General features: G+C 40.3%; 1 protein-coding gene across 1 annotated transcript; it reads left to right on the top strand.

Moving 5' to 3' along the window:
- The first annotated feature begins 525 nt into the window (after positions 1 to 525).
- LOC116219219 (GTPase IMAP family member 8-like) lies at positions 526 to 10,433 on the top strand. Its single transcript, XM_031562339.2, has 8 exons — positions 526 to 819; positions 4,501 to 4,825; positions 6,159 to 6,836; positions 7,255 to 8,037; positions 8,311 to 8,361; positions 8,510 to 8,659; positions 8,829 to 8,978; positions 9,522 to 10,433. The coding sequence occupies exons 2-4, from the start codon at positions 4,780 to 4,782 to the stop codon at positions 7,995 to 7,997; spliced, it is 1,467 nt and encodes a 488-aa protein (XP_031418199.1). The 5' UTR covers positions 526 to 819; positions 4,501 to 4,779; the 3' UTR covers positions 7,998 to 8,037; positions 8,311 to 8,361; positions 8,510 to 8,659; positions 8,829 to 8,978; positions 9,522 to 10,433.
- Positions 10,434 to 15,758: the final 5,325 nt, after the last annotated feature.

Below are 15,758 nucleotides of genomic sequence, written 5' to 3'. Positions count from 1 at the left end.
TTTCAAAACACTACACACAATAAGTACAATCACACACCCAATTAGCACAACACCTCAGATCCTTTGCAAAAAGAAACACTCTTGTAAAAACTATACACAAATTTAGCAAAACCATATTTAGTTACCATATGAAACACACACACAATATATGACTTAATTTAGTTTGAACCAGTTACACACTGCTGTTGCAAACCTAATACACTTTTAACAATTCTACTTCTCAGTGATTAGAGTAGTGTAAGTGAAGTACACAGGGAAAGTGCAAATATACAAATTCACCAAACACTACACAAGACCAATGCTGCAGACTGATTTATCGCAGTGTTGATATTGCGCTGACCGCATAAACCGCTTCCTCAACAACGAGCCACCGTTGGCTGTCTCTTTATCTCTCTGTCGCTTTCTTTTTCTCACAATAACTCCATAATTCCATCGTCGTGCGCTCTCGCGAGAAAAAACGCAACAGTGGCTGAAGATGTTAAAGGGGGAAGCAGTTCATGCCATATGTCTATGGTTCATGCGGCCAGCGCAACATCAAGAGTGCGATGCGTTTCTGCGACATTGTCACTGTTATTACTCGTACAACTTTACAGTACAACTACTTCAAGGTCAGGATTAACGCTACTAGGCCTATGAAGTTTCTGTGTTTCTGTGTGACCAGTAGATATAGTGACAACTACTTTTGATAACATATAGCCTACTAAAGTGAGGGGGGGACTAGAAGGTATATACATCTACCTAAACGGAAGATTTTCTCTTTAAGAGTTTGACAAAATAGGCTGCTTAACAAATGAAGTTGGAGTTGATTTGACAAAGGAGGTAAGTTGTTTTCTTTCACTTTTTTGTACACCCAGACATGAGACATATCCTGTGTGATTGTGTTAACACATACCGTGCTGTCCGCAAATAAAACAATTTACCTCGTTCTTCAAATTAACTCCAACTTCATGGCCGTCTTTGAGAGATTGATATGCAGTATGCAGAATCAGGAATTTGGGCTTTCTGTCTTTGTTTGTACCCGTGTGAAAGTTTATGTTTGTCCAATTAGAATTATCAGATTATTTTTCACTGTTAGAACAGAGGTTATTTTAGTATTACATCTCACATTAGCAATACATAGATGTCGTAAGAGTATTGATTACAGTGCATGAAATGCCCTGTATTGTTATTCCTACGTTTCTTATACTTCTACTTCTTTGTACCAAACTTCTGCGCTTAATTCAGCTCGAACCGCTTAACGTAGAAACTTCGTTCGAACTTTGTCGCGTAGGTCTTATAAAGGGTACTCATGCTATGTGTTTTTCACTTTTCTAAACTTTTTAAGATATTAAAGAAAAACTAATACAAATTTTCCCATTGACTTACATTGGGCCATTGACATCATAATAGGGTCATTAAACTGGCTTGCACCTGTGCTTCACTGACACCTGCGCCAAGGTTCCAAGGCTCCTCTTGTCTCTATCCCTCTCAATTCAACGGTATAACTAAGAATATTAAGAGACACCTTCCATACTCTATTTTTTTTTCTCTCCATCTCTCCATCTTTCTCTCTACTTTCTCTCACATGCCATCTCCCGGCTTCACTCCATTTGTATCTCCTTCTTTCAGTATTTTCCCTCTTCACTCTCTCTTTATCTCATTATCCATATCCATAGTTCACTCTTCTTTCCTTTCTTCTTTAATTACTCTGTCCATCAATTTCTACACTTTTTATCAACATTTTTGTCAGCCTTCTTTGACTTTAGTCCTCTATCCTCCCTCACACTCATCTCTCTGCTTCACTCCATTTTCTCTTCTTTATCCTCCCTCATACTCCATCTCTCTTCTTCACTCCATTTTCTCACCTTCTTTCAGTATTTTCCCTCTTCACTCTCTCTTTACTGTCTTTATCCATAGCCACTGTTGTTCACCATTCTTTCCTTTCTTCTTTCACTCTTGTTCATTCTTCTTTACTTTCTTCTTCCTTCCTTAACTTTTGCATTTCATGCACTGGTATTTCATTCAGGAAATGCATATTCTAGTTATTCTTTGTACCAAACTTCTGCGCTTAATTCAGCTCGAACCGCTTAATGTAGAAACTTTGTTCGAACTTTGTAGCGTAGGTCTTGTAAAGGACACTTATGCTATGTATGTAAAGAGAAGGAGAGAGAGAAAAAGGAAGAGAAGTAAGTGATACATTATGTGTGAGGCTACTGCATTTGGAAAGAGTATTGTTAGCTTACAACAGCCGACTCAGTTTAAACTGACATTTAGTAATCATTCATTGTAACTGATTGAGTTGCAAATAATAGTTAGTCATATCTGGAGCTTAAAACAGCACTGCCTCAAGCAGTTCTGAAACAAGCTTGTGATGTGCAAAGGGTTTGCCTTTTCTGTGCTGAGTATGTGCCTTTTCTGTGCAGAGTACGTGCCTTTTCTGTGCAGAGTACGTGCCTTTCTGTGCAGAGTACGTGACAGGAAAGGGCTCTGAGGCCAGAACATCCTGTTCTGTTACCATAGCGTGGGCTGCATGATTCTTCCCTGTTCTGTCACATGAGGCAGCGTCGTCGACAAACAGTTCTAGGTCTACTCCTTTTTATTTAATTCACCGCCTTGCGAAGTGGGTTGGTCTCTCTGAGAATGTTCTAAACTGGTTTCAAACCTACATTAATCATTTTATGTTTGTCTATCATGTGTCTATGAAGCATGACATGCCTTTCGGTGTAGCCCAAGGGAGCTGTCTTGGATCCTTGCTTTTTCCCCAATGATGTTTCCTAATGGAAGCATTAATAAGTCAGCACAATGTAAACTTCCACAGCTATGCAGATGATACCCAACTATATATTTCTGTAGAGCCAACAAACCCATATGGCCTATGTTCCTTTACGGCCTGTTAAGCCTCCATTAATCAGTGGATTAGCGACAATCTTTTAAAGCTAAATGATGATAAAACGGGCACTTTTGGTTGGACCAAAATCAAAGAGAGACACTGTTCTTAGTAATCTTGGAAACCTGGCACACTACGTCAAATCAAAAGTAACATCCTAGGTGTCTTATCAGATACAGAGTTCAACTTCGAACCCCATATTGGTAAAGTTACCCAGACAGCTTTCTTCCACTTGTGAAACATTGCCAAGGTGCTGCCTTTTGAAAACATCAAAGATGCTGAGAAACAAATTCATGCCCTCTTCTTCCTTTCTTAACTTTTGCATTTCATGCACTGGTATTACCTTCAGGAAATGCATATTCTAGTTGTTCTTCCCCTTTGATTATTTGGGTCAGCAAAGGTTGATATATATTGCTTAGGGTAATTGGACATTTAAAGCAGCAATAAGTAGTTTTTGGCTTGGAGCTCCCCCTAGCGGCGAAACCTGTTGAAATTGTCTTTCCTCGTTTATGACAAACTAGCAAAACTAGCAAAACTAACACAGTCAAACATCAAGCAAGTGCAAGACAAGACAAAGCAGGACAGCAAATAAACTACTTACTAATCCAGCAGAAAGATGGCTAGCTCTGAATCGAAATTGCTACCCGATCCTAGTTGTGCATGCTCAGACACAAATGACCGGGCTCCAGAAATCTTACATACCGCAGTATTTTCCCTAGAGACTCCATATTAAAAGTAATTGTAGCGGCACACTTTTTTTTCAAGCTGTTATTTTAAGGTAAAATTGTTACATATTGTTACTTTAATGTTGTAATATATTATTGTTATAGACACGCAAACAGTATTGTATTAGTTTCTGTGGACGGACTTTCACTTTGACACCACACAAAGGCTTGTCTAGTGGGATACAGGTGTGCACGTAGTACTCCCATAACCTCTGTCTCAAACCGTGCACTTGTGCACTTCGAACACTGACTTTCAGTGCTTAGGGCGTTCACACTGACAGAAACAGCAGAATTCAGGGCACTGAAAGTCCCCGGGTGGCGCACTGCAAACGGTAAAAAAACGATGGACACTACTCGCCCTAAACGGGCGCCATCTTGGTTACGTAGCATAAGAGTTGGAGCCCTTCGGCCGCTATTCAGTTTGGAAAGTTGGCTGACTGACGCCTCGCAAATCACTTCAACCATTATTGCTGGTTCCAATAAATGTGTTATCTGATAGTGCAATGTCTATTTCTCTGTAACTTTTGAAAAATCTAAGCGAAAGGTGTACATTTACATACAAAACACGGCCGTCAGCGGAGTTTGGTCCACCATCTTTGTTTAAAATTTCCAGTTGGCCGGAGGAAGCTGGCACACAGATTTATGGGTAAAAGGCTCGCACATTTGCGTCCCTCAGTGTTCCATTTGAGACAACACTAATCAGCGACAGAACGCAATGTAATTATTAGTAATTTACGTTACGTGCTAATATATTCCATATTTCAGTTAGCATAACATTCACTCATCATTCTGTTAATGGCTAACGTTAGTACTTATTAGCTAGCTGTGCTGTAATCTGTTGTTGCTCTGATTCTTGCTGTGTTTATTTAAGATACCTTCTAACTATTTTCTGTTTCTTGTTTATTACAGTTTCACTAATACGTTTTCACCTGACATATCAATAAAGGGGGAGGCGCTCCCTTCCTGTCTCGTGAAAATCGAGTTTGGCTGACTTAAACAACGTTAACACACTGGTCGTGTAAAACACGTAGCGGGAACAGTACAGTAATGTCTAAAACAGTTCGGCAAGTCATTCTTTTCAACCACACTCACTAGAGCTGACTATGTGACAACAGCTCTAGTTGGAACTTTACCTTCCTAACATCAACGTCTTGAGGTAGCGAAGAGAACGACAAAGACAAAAAAGTCATGTGTGATGAACAAATGGCACAAGAGGAACGTCACATGCAGCATGGTGAGTCAACATCAAGATACAATCTAACTGTGGTTATCACATCTTCCTCTTTGAATTCAGTGCTGTACTTCCGTGTCATTCATTTCCAAGCTACACTTTATTAATTTCCAAAACGTTACTGTTGATGTTACTGGGACAAAGGGTAGCAGAGATTATAGCAGACTGATAGTGATAAGTCTTGTATTCGAGGTTGTTTTTGGTCTGAGGAGGAATTGGTCACGACTCTATGTGGTTGCTGACACAGTTTGAAATGTGGCACTAGCACAGCTTTTCATTGTTTGGTTGGAAACGGGAAGGGATTTTTGTATATACTGCACAACTTTAAGATTTGAATATTGTCCTTGCACCAGCATCCGTAAAAAGGATGTAAGAATTGTAATACATTTCCTCACATGTTAGTGATCAAACACAATGTGCTCAAATATTAATTTAGGTGCAAAAATAAATGACAAATGTTTCAGTGCTTTAGACCAGGGGTGTCAAACTCAAATACACAGAGGGCCAAAATAAAAAACTTTGTCCAAGTCGAGGGCAGGACATATTCAATATTTATTGAAAAAAAAAAAAAGATATATTATATTTGTTCATATGTAAACATGAACTTAAGTTTCACATAGGCCTATTGAATCTGGGACAAGCAGCCTAAAGCGTAGGCCTATTATTTATTGCCTATAAACACAGAGATCAAATTTCAAAATAAAATAAACATCAGTGACATTCATTTCATATGCCTCTCTTTTCTGAATATCACAGGCGCTCCATCTGTGGTCAGTCCCACAAGTTTGTCACAAGAGGGTCCCATTTCATTTACACATTTGGATACCTCTTCAAAAAGATCTTTCCCCTTAGTTGTGCCATGCATTGATTTAAATCCCAAAAATTCCTCTAACGCACAGAGTCGAGTCCACTCCACAGATAAAGATTGACAGCTGGGCAGTATCAGATGTGTCGCTAAAGCAGCCCGACCCTTTACAGAGGGAGAATTTGTCAAGGGCTGCATGATAAAAGTTTGCCACATCGTGTGCCCAGATAAAAGGCAAGCATTTTTAAATGTGAGCCTGAGCAGAAACACTGTTGCTGATTGTGTATGTGACCTTGCCACCGATCTACAACAACAGCTGATGGGAAAGGGAAAAGATTTCATCGCATACTCCCTTGCTGTGGATGAGAGCCTATGGTTCAGGTCTCAGTGAGACAGACAGAGTACACATCCAATGGTATGAGTTACAGATACAAACGATACAAAATAACAGTAGAATAGCTATTTTGCAGTTCTATCAATCAATTGGATAATTTTGCATGGATCATTTTTGATTTCCTTTTTGTCCTACAGGGCTGTCTTTGGTAGTAGTGGGAGGAAATGAGTCTGGCAAGACTTCAGTGTTTAACACTCTGTTAGGTCAGGGAGGCCCTCAGGATGGTCAAAGAACTGTAAACTGTATGAAACGTGACGGTCACCTGAGAGAAAGGAGGTTGACAGTCGTGGACACCCCTGGGTGGTGGAAGGACTACCTTTTGATTGACACGGCCGAGCGAACCAAGCGTGAACTAGTGCTAAGTGTGCAACACTGTCCTCCGGGACCTCACGCTTTCATTCTCACTGTTGAGATTGGAAAGTTTACAGAGAAGAACCGTAGAGCTGTGGAGGAACACCTGGGTCTTTTTGGGGAGAACATCTGGAAACACACCATAGTGGTGTTCACCAGAGGAGAGGTTCTGAGGGGTAAAAGCATAGAGCAGCACATTGAGAGTGAGGGAGAGGCTCTGGGGTGGCTGCTAGAGACATGTGGGAACAGATATTGTGTCTTTGATAAACAGACTAGAGACCAAAACCTGGCCATTCAACTGCTGGATAAGATAGAGAAGGTTGAAGTGAGTAACAGTAGCAGACATTTTGAGCTTGATGAGAAAACCTTAAGGGAGGTGGAAGAGAAGAAGAGAGCTGCTCAGGAGAGAGCAAGTGAACGGCGGCTAAAGGTTGAAGAGGAAAGAAATCAAGTCAAAGGGGAAGGTAAGTTATGTAATTTGAATATGAATGAATGAATGTTGGTGGTGGTCGGAGGGGCCGTAGGCGCTGATTGGCAGCCACGCTTCTGTCAGTCTGCCCCAGGGCAGCTGTGGCTACTGATGTAGCTTACCACCACCGGTATGACTGTGTATGAATGACTTCTGGACTCTGTAAAGCGACTTCGGGTATTTAGAGAAGCACTATATAAGATTGAATTGATTGATTGATTGATTGATTGATGTGGGGCATGTAATATAGTGTAATAATTAAACAAAGTATGTAGACATTCTTATTGTCAGTCCTACAACTACTATTACTACTACTACTACTACTATTACAACTACTATTATTATTATTATCATTATGTATGTTGTAATTGTTGTTGTTGATGGATGCATTGTTGTTTGTTGCTGTCATTCAGGTCAGATCCAGCTTTTGGCAGAAGTCAGAATTGTTATGTTGGGGTGGGTGAGTTGTGGGAAAAGTTCTGCCAAAAATGTCATCCTGAACAGAAAGGAACACGCAGCCCGAAACAGAACTAAACGGTGCGAAAAAGAAGCTGGATTGGTGGGCAACAGACATGTCACTGTGGTCGACACCCCCGGCTGGTGGAAGTACTTCGATGCCCAGTACACTCCTCACTGGGTGAAGGCAGAGCTCGAGCGAAGCGTGACCCTCGGTTCTAACAGTCCCCATGCCCTCCTTTTAGTGGTTCCGGCAGATGTTTCATTCCTGGAGGAACAGAGAAAGATCATTCAAGAGACCATGAAGATATTTGGTGAAATGGCTTGGAGACACACCCTAGTGCTCTTCACCTGGGGGGATCGTCTGGGGAGCACGAGCATCGAAGAGCACATTGAGAGTGAAAAACCCCTCAGGTGGCTCGTGGAGAAATGTGGGAACAGGTACCACGTCTTCAACAACGTGAACAGAGGAGACGGCTCACAGGTCCATCAGCTTCTAGAGAAGATCGACGAAATTGAGGCGAGCGTTAGTTCCTGCGCCCTGACCCCCGAAGCCCCAAAAACTGAGGTCAAAGAGAGCCCCAAAGAAGCAGAGGAGGTGAGACCAGAGATAGTGGAGCTGCTGGACGAACAGTGGAACAGAATGGACAAAGAACTTGAGGAGAAGATTAGAACAATGTGGCAAGAGACATTGAGCTGAGAAATGAAAGGAAACAGAAGCATGGACCACCTCACGGACTGTGAGTATCAGTTACGGTTGCACTTAGTCACTTGGCAGATGCTTTTATCCAAAGCACATTTGACTATCGTACAGTTAATTAAATAATGCAATACAGTGTCAACTGCAATACAGTGTAAACTGAACACATTTAGTACGATAATACTTAATAACTACTGATCAATGTGTATTTGATGACCTTACTAGAGAAGTATAGTATTGTATTTTAGTTCACTGGAAAGACACAGCATAAATAAATTACCTATGCTATTTTATTTTGATTGTCTATTTTCAGTTCATGAAAACCAACTATCTTTGGACACCAGTGTGGAGAAGAGATTGCCAGGTAACTTGCCTCAGACAGAATGTTTTGTCAAGGAGTTATCCTTTCCATTGCCATCAGGTTACCATCCACAACAAACAACAAGCAAAACAAAATTATATATATATATATCTTTTTCTTAACCTTTGTCACCTGGTTGATTTTCTTAAAGAGGGTCAACACCATGAACAACCTGACCCCCATCAGCAGAGCAATGAAGCAAAATTGAGAAAGACATTCGCCAGGGAATGGGGACGGTGCAAAATGATCGTCATGGACCGAGTAAAAGAGATTATATCACCCGAGCTCTACACATCATGTGGTGAGTGCCGTCATCATGCTAACATCTACACTTTATCACACATATTACAACTGTGAAGACACAAGGAATACTTCACATCAGAATATCATTCTCTCAGTATTTCCTGATAATAGACTTCCATGTCACACACTAATTGATTAAAGCATGCTGCACGTCCATTTTGTCCCAGAGGTATCAGGACAAGCTGAATGTGACCCTCACAGACAGGCCAGTGACAGGAACATGCGAGAGATGGTTGGGCGGGAATGGGCCCGTCATGAAGCCGTCATCATGGAGAAAGTCCGAGGCGTTATATCAGAGCTCTTTTCACAGTCAGGAGGTGAGTTATAGTGCTGTGGACAATGACCTTCTGCCTCTCACAAGCTAATGTTTGTTTATGATGAAAAGTATTGACCAGAGTTGTCTTTTAAGGTGTGGCATTTAGTTTTAATTTTCAACTAAAAATGAAAAATATGCATGTTTCTCACACAGATGCAAATCTGAAGGAAAAGCAGGAAAGATCTTTAAAACATTATTCCTGTCCATATTTCTTTCGTCTAGATTTTTTCCATTGGTTTTACAGACACAGGACGATGTAAACAAATGTAGTGAAATGCTTGAAACAGACAGAAGTATTCACATGATTTGGAAACATAGTAATCACACTTTTATTACCTTACATTGCTAAATTATTATTATATTTGTACTGCAAACACCAGAACTACAAAATGCACATATAAAGTGATTACGTCGTACAATTTAGTGTACCTTTTTCCATAGTTCGTATGTTTTCATATGTTCCAGCTGGTTTTCCTGACCAGTTGCTACCAGGTGACATCACTGTTTAATTTAGAGTGAACCTTTCTGTTTTCTTTCTTTTTAGTTCTTTCCTCTGAACCCGATGAGCACGAGATTGAAGAATCAAGAAAAAAGGTGTGCAACTGGCAAACAAAATCATCTGGACTTGGATCAGAATTACAAGAGGAGGAAAGCGATTTTGAGTGATAAACATTTGACACTGGACTTGAACTGTTTGAAGCATCTGCTTTTGCCTGGAGGAGCAAAGTACATTTCACCTTTTCACCATATTTAAACCAAAAACATTGAATTGTATCATAAAGTTATGTTTATGTTTTTAGTTTTTGACAAGCTTAAGCAATGTCGTTTTTATATCCATTTAATCTCCAGGTTTTTATACAATGTTTGTTGAAGGCATTCTTTGTAGAGTTGGAATGTTCCAATTGGTGTTCATTCTGAGCAGGTGATCCCTGAAATTGGCAGAAAAAAGGGTAGTGGTATAGGTGGACCTTTTAAGCTGGTTGCCTTTAAGAGCGCAGGTGTTGGTGATTACCTTATAGTCTGCAGCCCACAGGGTAGTGTGCAGCAACGCAGTCTGCTGGTCGAGCTCGCTGGAAAGCTTGATTTTCTGTGTGTGGTATGCATCTAATCCCGTGCTGGTTCGTTGATCAAGCAAGAAGAAAAGTGTGCAACTGGCGAATAGGGGACATCAGTTGTGCAGAGTGACAAACATGTTTTAACTGAACTGCTTTGACTGAACAACTGCTTTTTACCCCAAATCAGCAACTAGTTCTTGTATTGTACTGCAAAATGATTACCATTTAGAAAAGGCGTTTTGACCTTTAGTACAGGTCAGGCCATTTTTTGCTGTTTGTGGATCTTCGGGGAAACAGAGGGAACAGAAGTCTATTTGTGATATTTTTATATTTTTTAATGATCAGACTACTGCACGGATGTTCTGACAGTATAATACATTAAACTAATACTTGTAACCTAAGTGTGCTTCATGCTTTAACCCTAACCCATTGATGAATGGGCACTCACTATCACACGTCTCTACCACCCACCTCCACACACACACACACGCACACACACAGACACAGACACAGACACACATCGACCTCCACACACTTTCACCTCCACACACACGCACACACAGACACAGACACAGACACACATCGACCTCCACACACTCTCACCTCCACACACACACACACACACACAGTGAGCAGGTGCATGAACCATGACTTGTCTGTAGATCACAGTAAATACATGACTTTATAGTCATAAAACTGGATTGTCAATTATGAAGATTCTTGATTTGATTTGATTATGATCACACAAGAACTCTTAAAACAACTATACTTGCTAAAGGACTATATCCCTGAGGGATATGTAAATGTGTGTTCTTGTTGTCAATATGCCTTTAAAGCTCCGTGAGGTTTTGTCCTAGAGTCATAAAAAGAACACCCCCAGAAACATTTAATCGTCTACATATATGGCACTTGTGCATGAATGTTTTTAATAAGAGGAAATATACAAAAACATCAAGGCATGCCAGAGTACCTAAAAAAGTCTAACAGGCATCAGTCCTATAGGAGGGTACAGGGAACAATACAGTGGTACACACTGCCACCAAGCGTTTAAAATGGGTACTGCAGTCCAAATTCCAACTATTGTAGAGAATCGTTTCTCTTTGCAGGGTGGCTGGGGAAATCTCATTAATATTCATGAAGAAAGTACTACACAATATATATATATTGTATCCTATACTGTGTTTCATCTGAAGTACTTCTCTCATGTGTAGTACTTAGTGTGTTTTTATGTTTTTATGTTATGTGTAGTACTTATTGTGTTTGTATGTTTTTATGTTCACTGTATGCACCTACACACCAGAACAACCTACTTGGCAATAAATACTATTCTGATTCTGATTCTGATTCTGATTCTGATTCTGATTCTAATTCTGATTGCAGAGGGAAACAAAAGCCTTCTCTATGGAAAGCCTATGTGATGTCTTAGTGTTCAAGGCAGTGTAAATCTGGTTATCTCGCTCTCTCTCTGTCTCACTCACTCTGTTATTTCCCTGACTGACTGAGTATATTTTGACAGGTCTCAAATGTTTTCTGACACTACACTGACGTTTTTGTTTCTGTTCTCTCTCTCTCTCTCCCCCCACCACTCTTTCTCCCCAGCTCTCTTTTTTTTAGATAGACAGTGTCTACACTTCACTTCTACACTTAACATTCAGTACCGCCCCAAAGACCTTCAGCATGGCACATCATGTGGAAAAAGCAGATATCAAAACATATGTCCAATGTGATGACCTTCGACCCCACTGCTATATGAAGCTGGAGTGTAACCACATAAAAAAAATCTCATCACAAAATCACATCTCTCCATAGAACTCAGGGATGAGCGTAAGGGTCCAGTGTGCAATAAGCATACAGTGGCTCTATGGACCCCTGGTTTTACAGATACAGTATTCAATTTAACGTATTTATTTTATTTAAATTTAAATTGATATTAATCTTCTCATTCTCACCCAACCTCTTGCATTGACAAGTCCACTCCATAAAGGGGAGGGGAAAGGGTAGCAAGTTAACAAACACGGCACAAACAAACAAACAAACAAACCAATGTAAACTTTAAGCAAAAAAAATGTAAATGTGCATAGCAGCATTTTTTACGCCTTCTGAAATGTCTCGATGAAGCAGCGGACTCCTTATCCGGTGTGGTTCCGTCATGGTTCTGGCTCAAACCCGCCTGCTGTTAAGAAAACAGAGTAGTTGGCACCAGCCTTCCCAGTATGGTCACATATGAACACACATGTAAATAAACCAACATACAAAAATACACCATGATTGATTAAAAAGCTTGGAAGAAGTATTCTCTGGTGCAAAACTCAGAACCTTATGATACAGCTTGTCGGTAAAAACAGTAGTTGACAACTAAGAAGACAGGGAGGAGATAGTTTGGTTAAGCCAGTTTTATTTTTATCTACCATTTCTTTTCAGTTTGGTAGTGAATTGCAGGCAAAGAAGTAGTTGGATCAAGAGAAGAGAGATTACAGTACCCTGAGGATTGATAGTATTTGTTTTTGTCCATTCACAAACAGCCATCGATTATCAGTGGACATAACTAGAGCAGGGTTCCCACTCCAGCTTTATAATTTGAATACACCAGGTGTATACTGCTCTTAAAGCAGGTGTTAGTTAAAGCAAGCGAGTTTTTAAGATGATTTTTAAGTGTTTTTAAGTGATTTAAGAGTGCCTCTAATTATCTTAATGATCTCAGTTAAATTCCTGTCACTTTTTTGGGGGTATTTGTTCCATGAAGTGTACACATCGGGAGGGAGAGTTATGGGAGAGGCCTCGGTGACTTCCAAGCTGTTTGTTTTTAGCGTTATGCTTACAGCTACTAGCAGGGACGTACTTGAAAAGTAAAAAAAAAAAAAAATAAATAATAAAATAAAATCAATATTGATATTTCTCTACTAATCTGTGGTATAGGTGTAATTTCTGCATGATTCCAATCATTTCGAGCATTTTTATAATCAAAATCGCTGAATTCGCTGAATTTGCGCATGTCCTATTCAAATAGACGGGAGAAAACAAGGGACGTGCGGTCAGGTTAGGCACCATGTATTGTCTATGGGAGCTAGTGAGTGTCGCTACACAATGGTAGTCCTTTGGGGGATAGTAGTCCCTCACATTGCGCATGCTCAGACACAAACTGTTTACGGCATAAGGCTCAACATCAACATATCTGGCTTGTCTTAACGCATAATGTAGGTTTATTTAACGTAATATTTTATAATGTTGTAAACGGTTTAAACGTCAACATATGGGGCTTGTCTTAACGCATAATGTGGGTATATTTAATGTTATATTTAATTATGTTGTAAACGGCTAACAGCATAAGGCTCTACGTCAACATATGAAACGAAACTGGGGAGAGACTTAAAACGGATCTGTCGTTGTGACGCATGCGCGCGCGGCTTCGCTGTCGACAGCAGTCGACAGTGTCGCAAAATAACGCATGCGCAATGTGAGGGACTACTATCCCCCAAAGGACTACCATCGTGTAGCGACAGCCTCACCTAGGATTGCGCAATCGCTCCAAACTGGGTTTTGCGCATGCTGAGCTCAAAACGCATTGAAAAATCATGTAGGTGAGGCACACAGTACCTCTGCCTCAATGAAGGGGGCGTGCGAGAGTGCACCTGTCGGGGTTATCCTGGGAAACGTTGCTCTTCTTCTACACTTCTACTTGACGGCGAAAATGGAAGATTTTATTGCGAAGCTGAAGCAGTTCTCAAAACTGGACTTTCAGTCCAAACGTGAAATGATTAATAATGGGAGACCAATGCCAGAGTTAAAAGGTATGCTTCAAGCTTTGAACATGTTTGGAACCTCAAGAATAAATTTGGTTTTTAATTTACAGCGGCAGCTCTGTTGATTTCCCATTATTTCTCTTGGGATTGTTTTATGTCTATGTGAAGCCATTTAACATCATTCAAGTGGTTGTGATCACTTGGAACCCAAGACTGCTTTTTATTGGTGAGCTGATTTTGAGAAATTAAACTTAAATTGTAGGTACGTTGTGTTTCCTGGTTGCAATGGTTATCCTGTTGCTACGTTAGCTAATTAGCTAGCTAAGGACACTTAATAACCTTACGAGTTAATCGGAAGAGTTCAATTTGCATGAAATGATAGCTGGTTATCTAGCTGATGTTATAGTCTCCTCGATTTAACTCTTAAAATTATAATGGGAAAAGGTAGAAACCCTCAGGGTGCTTGTGCAACTTCGTAAGAAAGAGTTCATATTCAGGAGTTCATATTCATGAGTGCATAATATTTACACGTGAGTTCATCACAAGCTAGCAGCTGCCTACTGTATGCACCTTACCTATGTGTGTGTAAAGAATGCTGATATGAAAAACAACCAGTAGTCAATGTGAAAGCTGCCAATTGAATGGTGATCTTAGATACTCTATCGTAAAGGCGCCTATTAACGCCCCAGCTATTAAAAACATTTATATATCGAAAACTCTTTAATCAATCAATCTTACATATTTCAGTAGAGGTGGGTGTCTAGATTAGGACTGGTAACTTGTTTGGTTTTCAACTGAAACGTGTTTTCAGTTTTTTTCCGTTGTGTAGACCGACACGCAAAATTAGCTGATACAGGAGGTGGAACCCATTAACAGCCTTTCTGTATATATGTCTATGGAAAGCTCTATGACCCTCACAAATTCTCGTTGCGAAATCGAATTCGTTCAGTTCGTTCCATGAGGGTTTGTACACACAGAAATAAATCGCTGTCTAGTACACTAAATAACGCTGTACTGCAATTTTTTGCACACATACAAGTTAAATACCCCCTTTGGGTAGGAGCGTATGGTGTTTAAAATCTGTTATCCTGGTTGATATAGAAATCAATATTAAGTAACATGTACCTGCGTGAGGCTGTTCATAGGTTTCGGGCGTTAATAGACAAGATGGAGTCACCCTATCTTTAACATCAGTGACAGTGTCCACAGCCTGGGTCTACCCCTTGGCACATCACCAGGTTTAACACAAGATGGAGTCACCCTATCTCTAACATTACTGACAGTGTCTACGGCCTGGGACTCCCCCTTGGCTCATCACCAGGTTTAACACAAGATGGAGTCACCCTATCTCTAACATTACTGACAGTGTCCACAGCCTGGGACTACCCCTCGGCACCTCACCAGGCTGAACACAAACAGCACTGCTGTCTCAAAGAGCAGTTTGGGGGACATTTTTTTTTACACTGGCAGACAAGAACTAGAGCCAAGTTAATAATGCTGTTTGTTATGACTGTTTTCATACATTAGTATGCAATGCTCGTAACTTGAAAAAGATATTCCAGAAAAATTTGAATGACTTGCTAATTTCTTTGTCTGCAGTCATGTAGAATTCCTTAATGTATATTATAGATGTTTACATAGATTCCTTGACGTTTCTTTTAACCTGATTTGTATGTTGAAGCCAACTACATTATTGCTGAGTCCATGCAAACATGCACTTAAACTCTAGTTACCACATGTGATTTTCATGTCTGAAGGCCATGGATTCAGTGATATTGTTACAGTAACTTGGCTGGTTTGACACTCAGCAACTGATTTCTGTTTAAATTACGCAACATTCCAGGACCCATATCTAAAAGGACTTTTAAAAGAGGCCCTCCAGCTGCCTCGCCTAGCGACAGTCTTTTGCTGATCATGCACATTTCGCCAAGGCCACATTTACCTTCGTGTAAAGACAGCAGCACAGTTAGCCATGCATTTAAAACA

Source organism: Clupea harengus, chromosome 24, assembly GCF_900700415.2.
Source record: "Clupea harengus chromosome 24, Ch_v2.0.2, whole genome shotgun sequence".
NCBI lineage: Eukaryota > Metazoa > Chordata > Actinopteri > Clupeiformes > Clupeidae > Clupea > Clupea harengus.
Note: the sequence above shows the minus strand (reverse complement) of the source record. Positions and strands in the feature narration are given on the sequence as shown.

Excerpts from the sequence above, each read along its gene's own strand:
- LOC116219219 (XM_031562339.2), top strand. The coding sequence starts at position 4,780 with ATGTGTGATGAACAAATGGCACAAGAGGAACGTCACATGCAGCATG. Across the intron at positions 4,826-6,158 it reads GGAACGTCACATGCAGCATG|GGCTGTCTTTGGTAGTAGTG; the intron begins GTGAGTCAACAT and ends TTTGTCCTACAG. Across the intron at positions 6,837-7,254 it reads AAATCAAGTCAAAGGGGAAG|GTCAGATCCAGCTTTTGGCA; the intron begins GTAAGTTATGTA and ends GCTGTCATTCAG.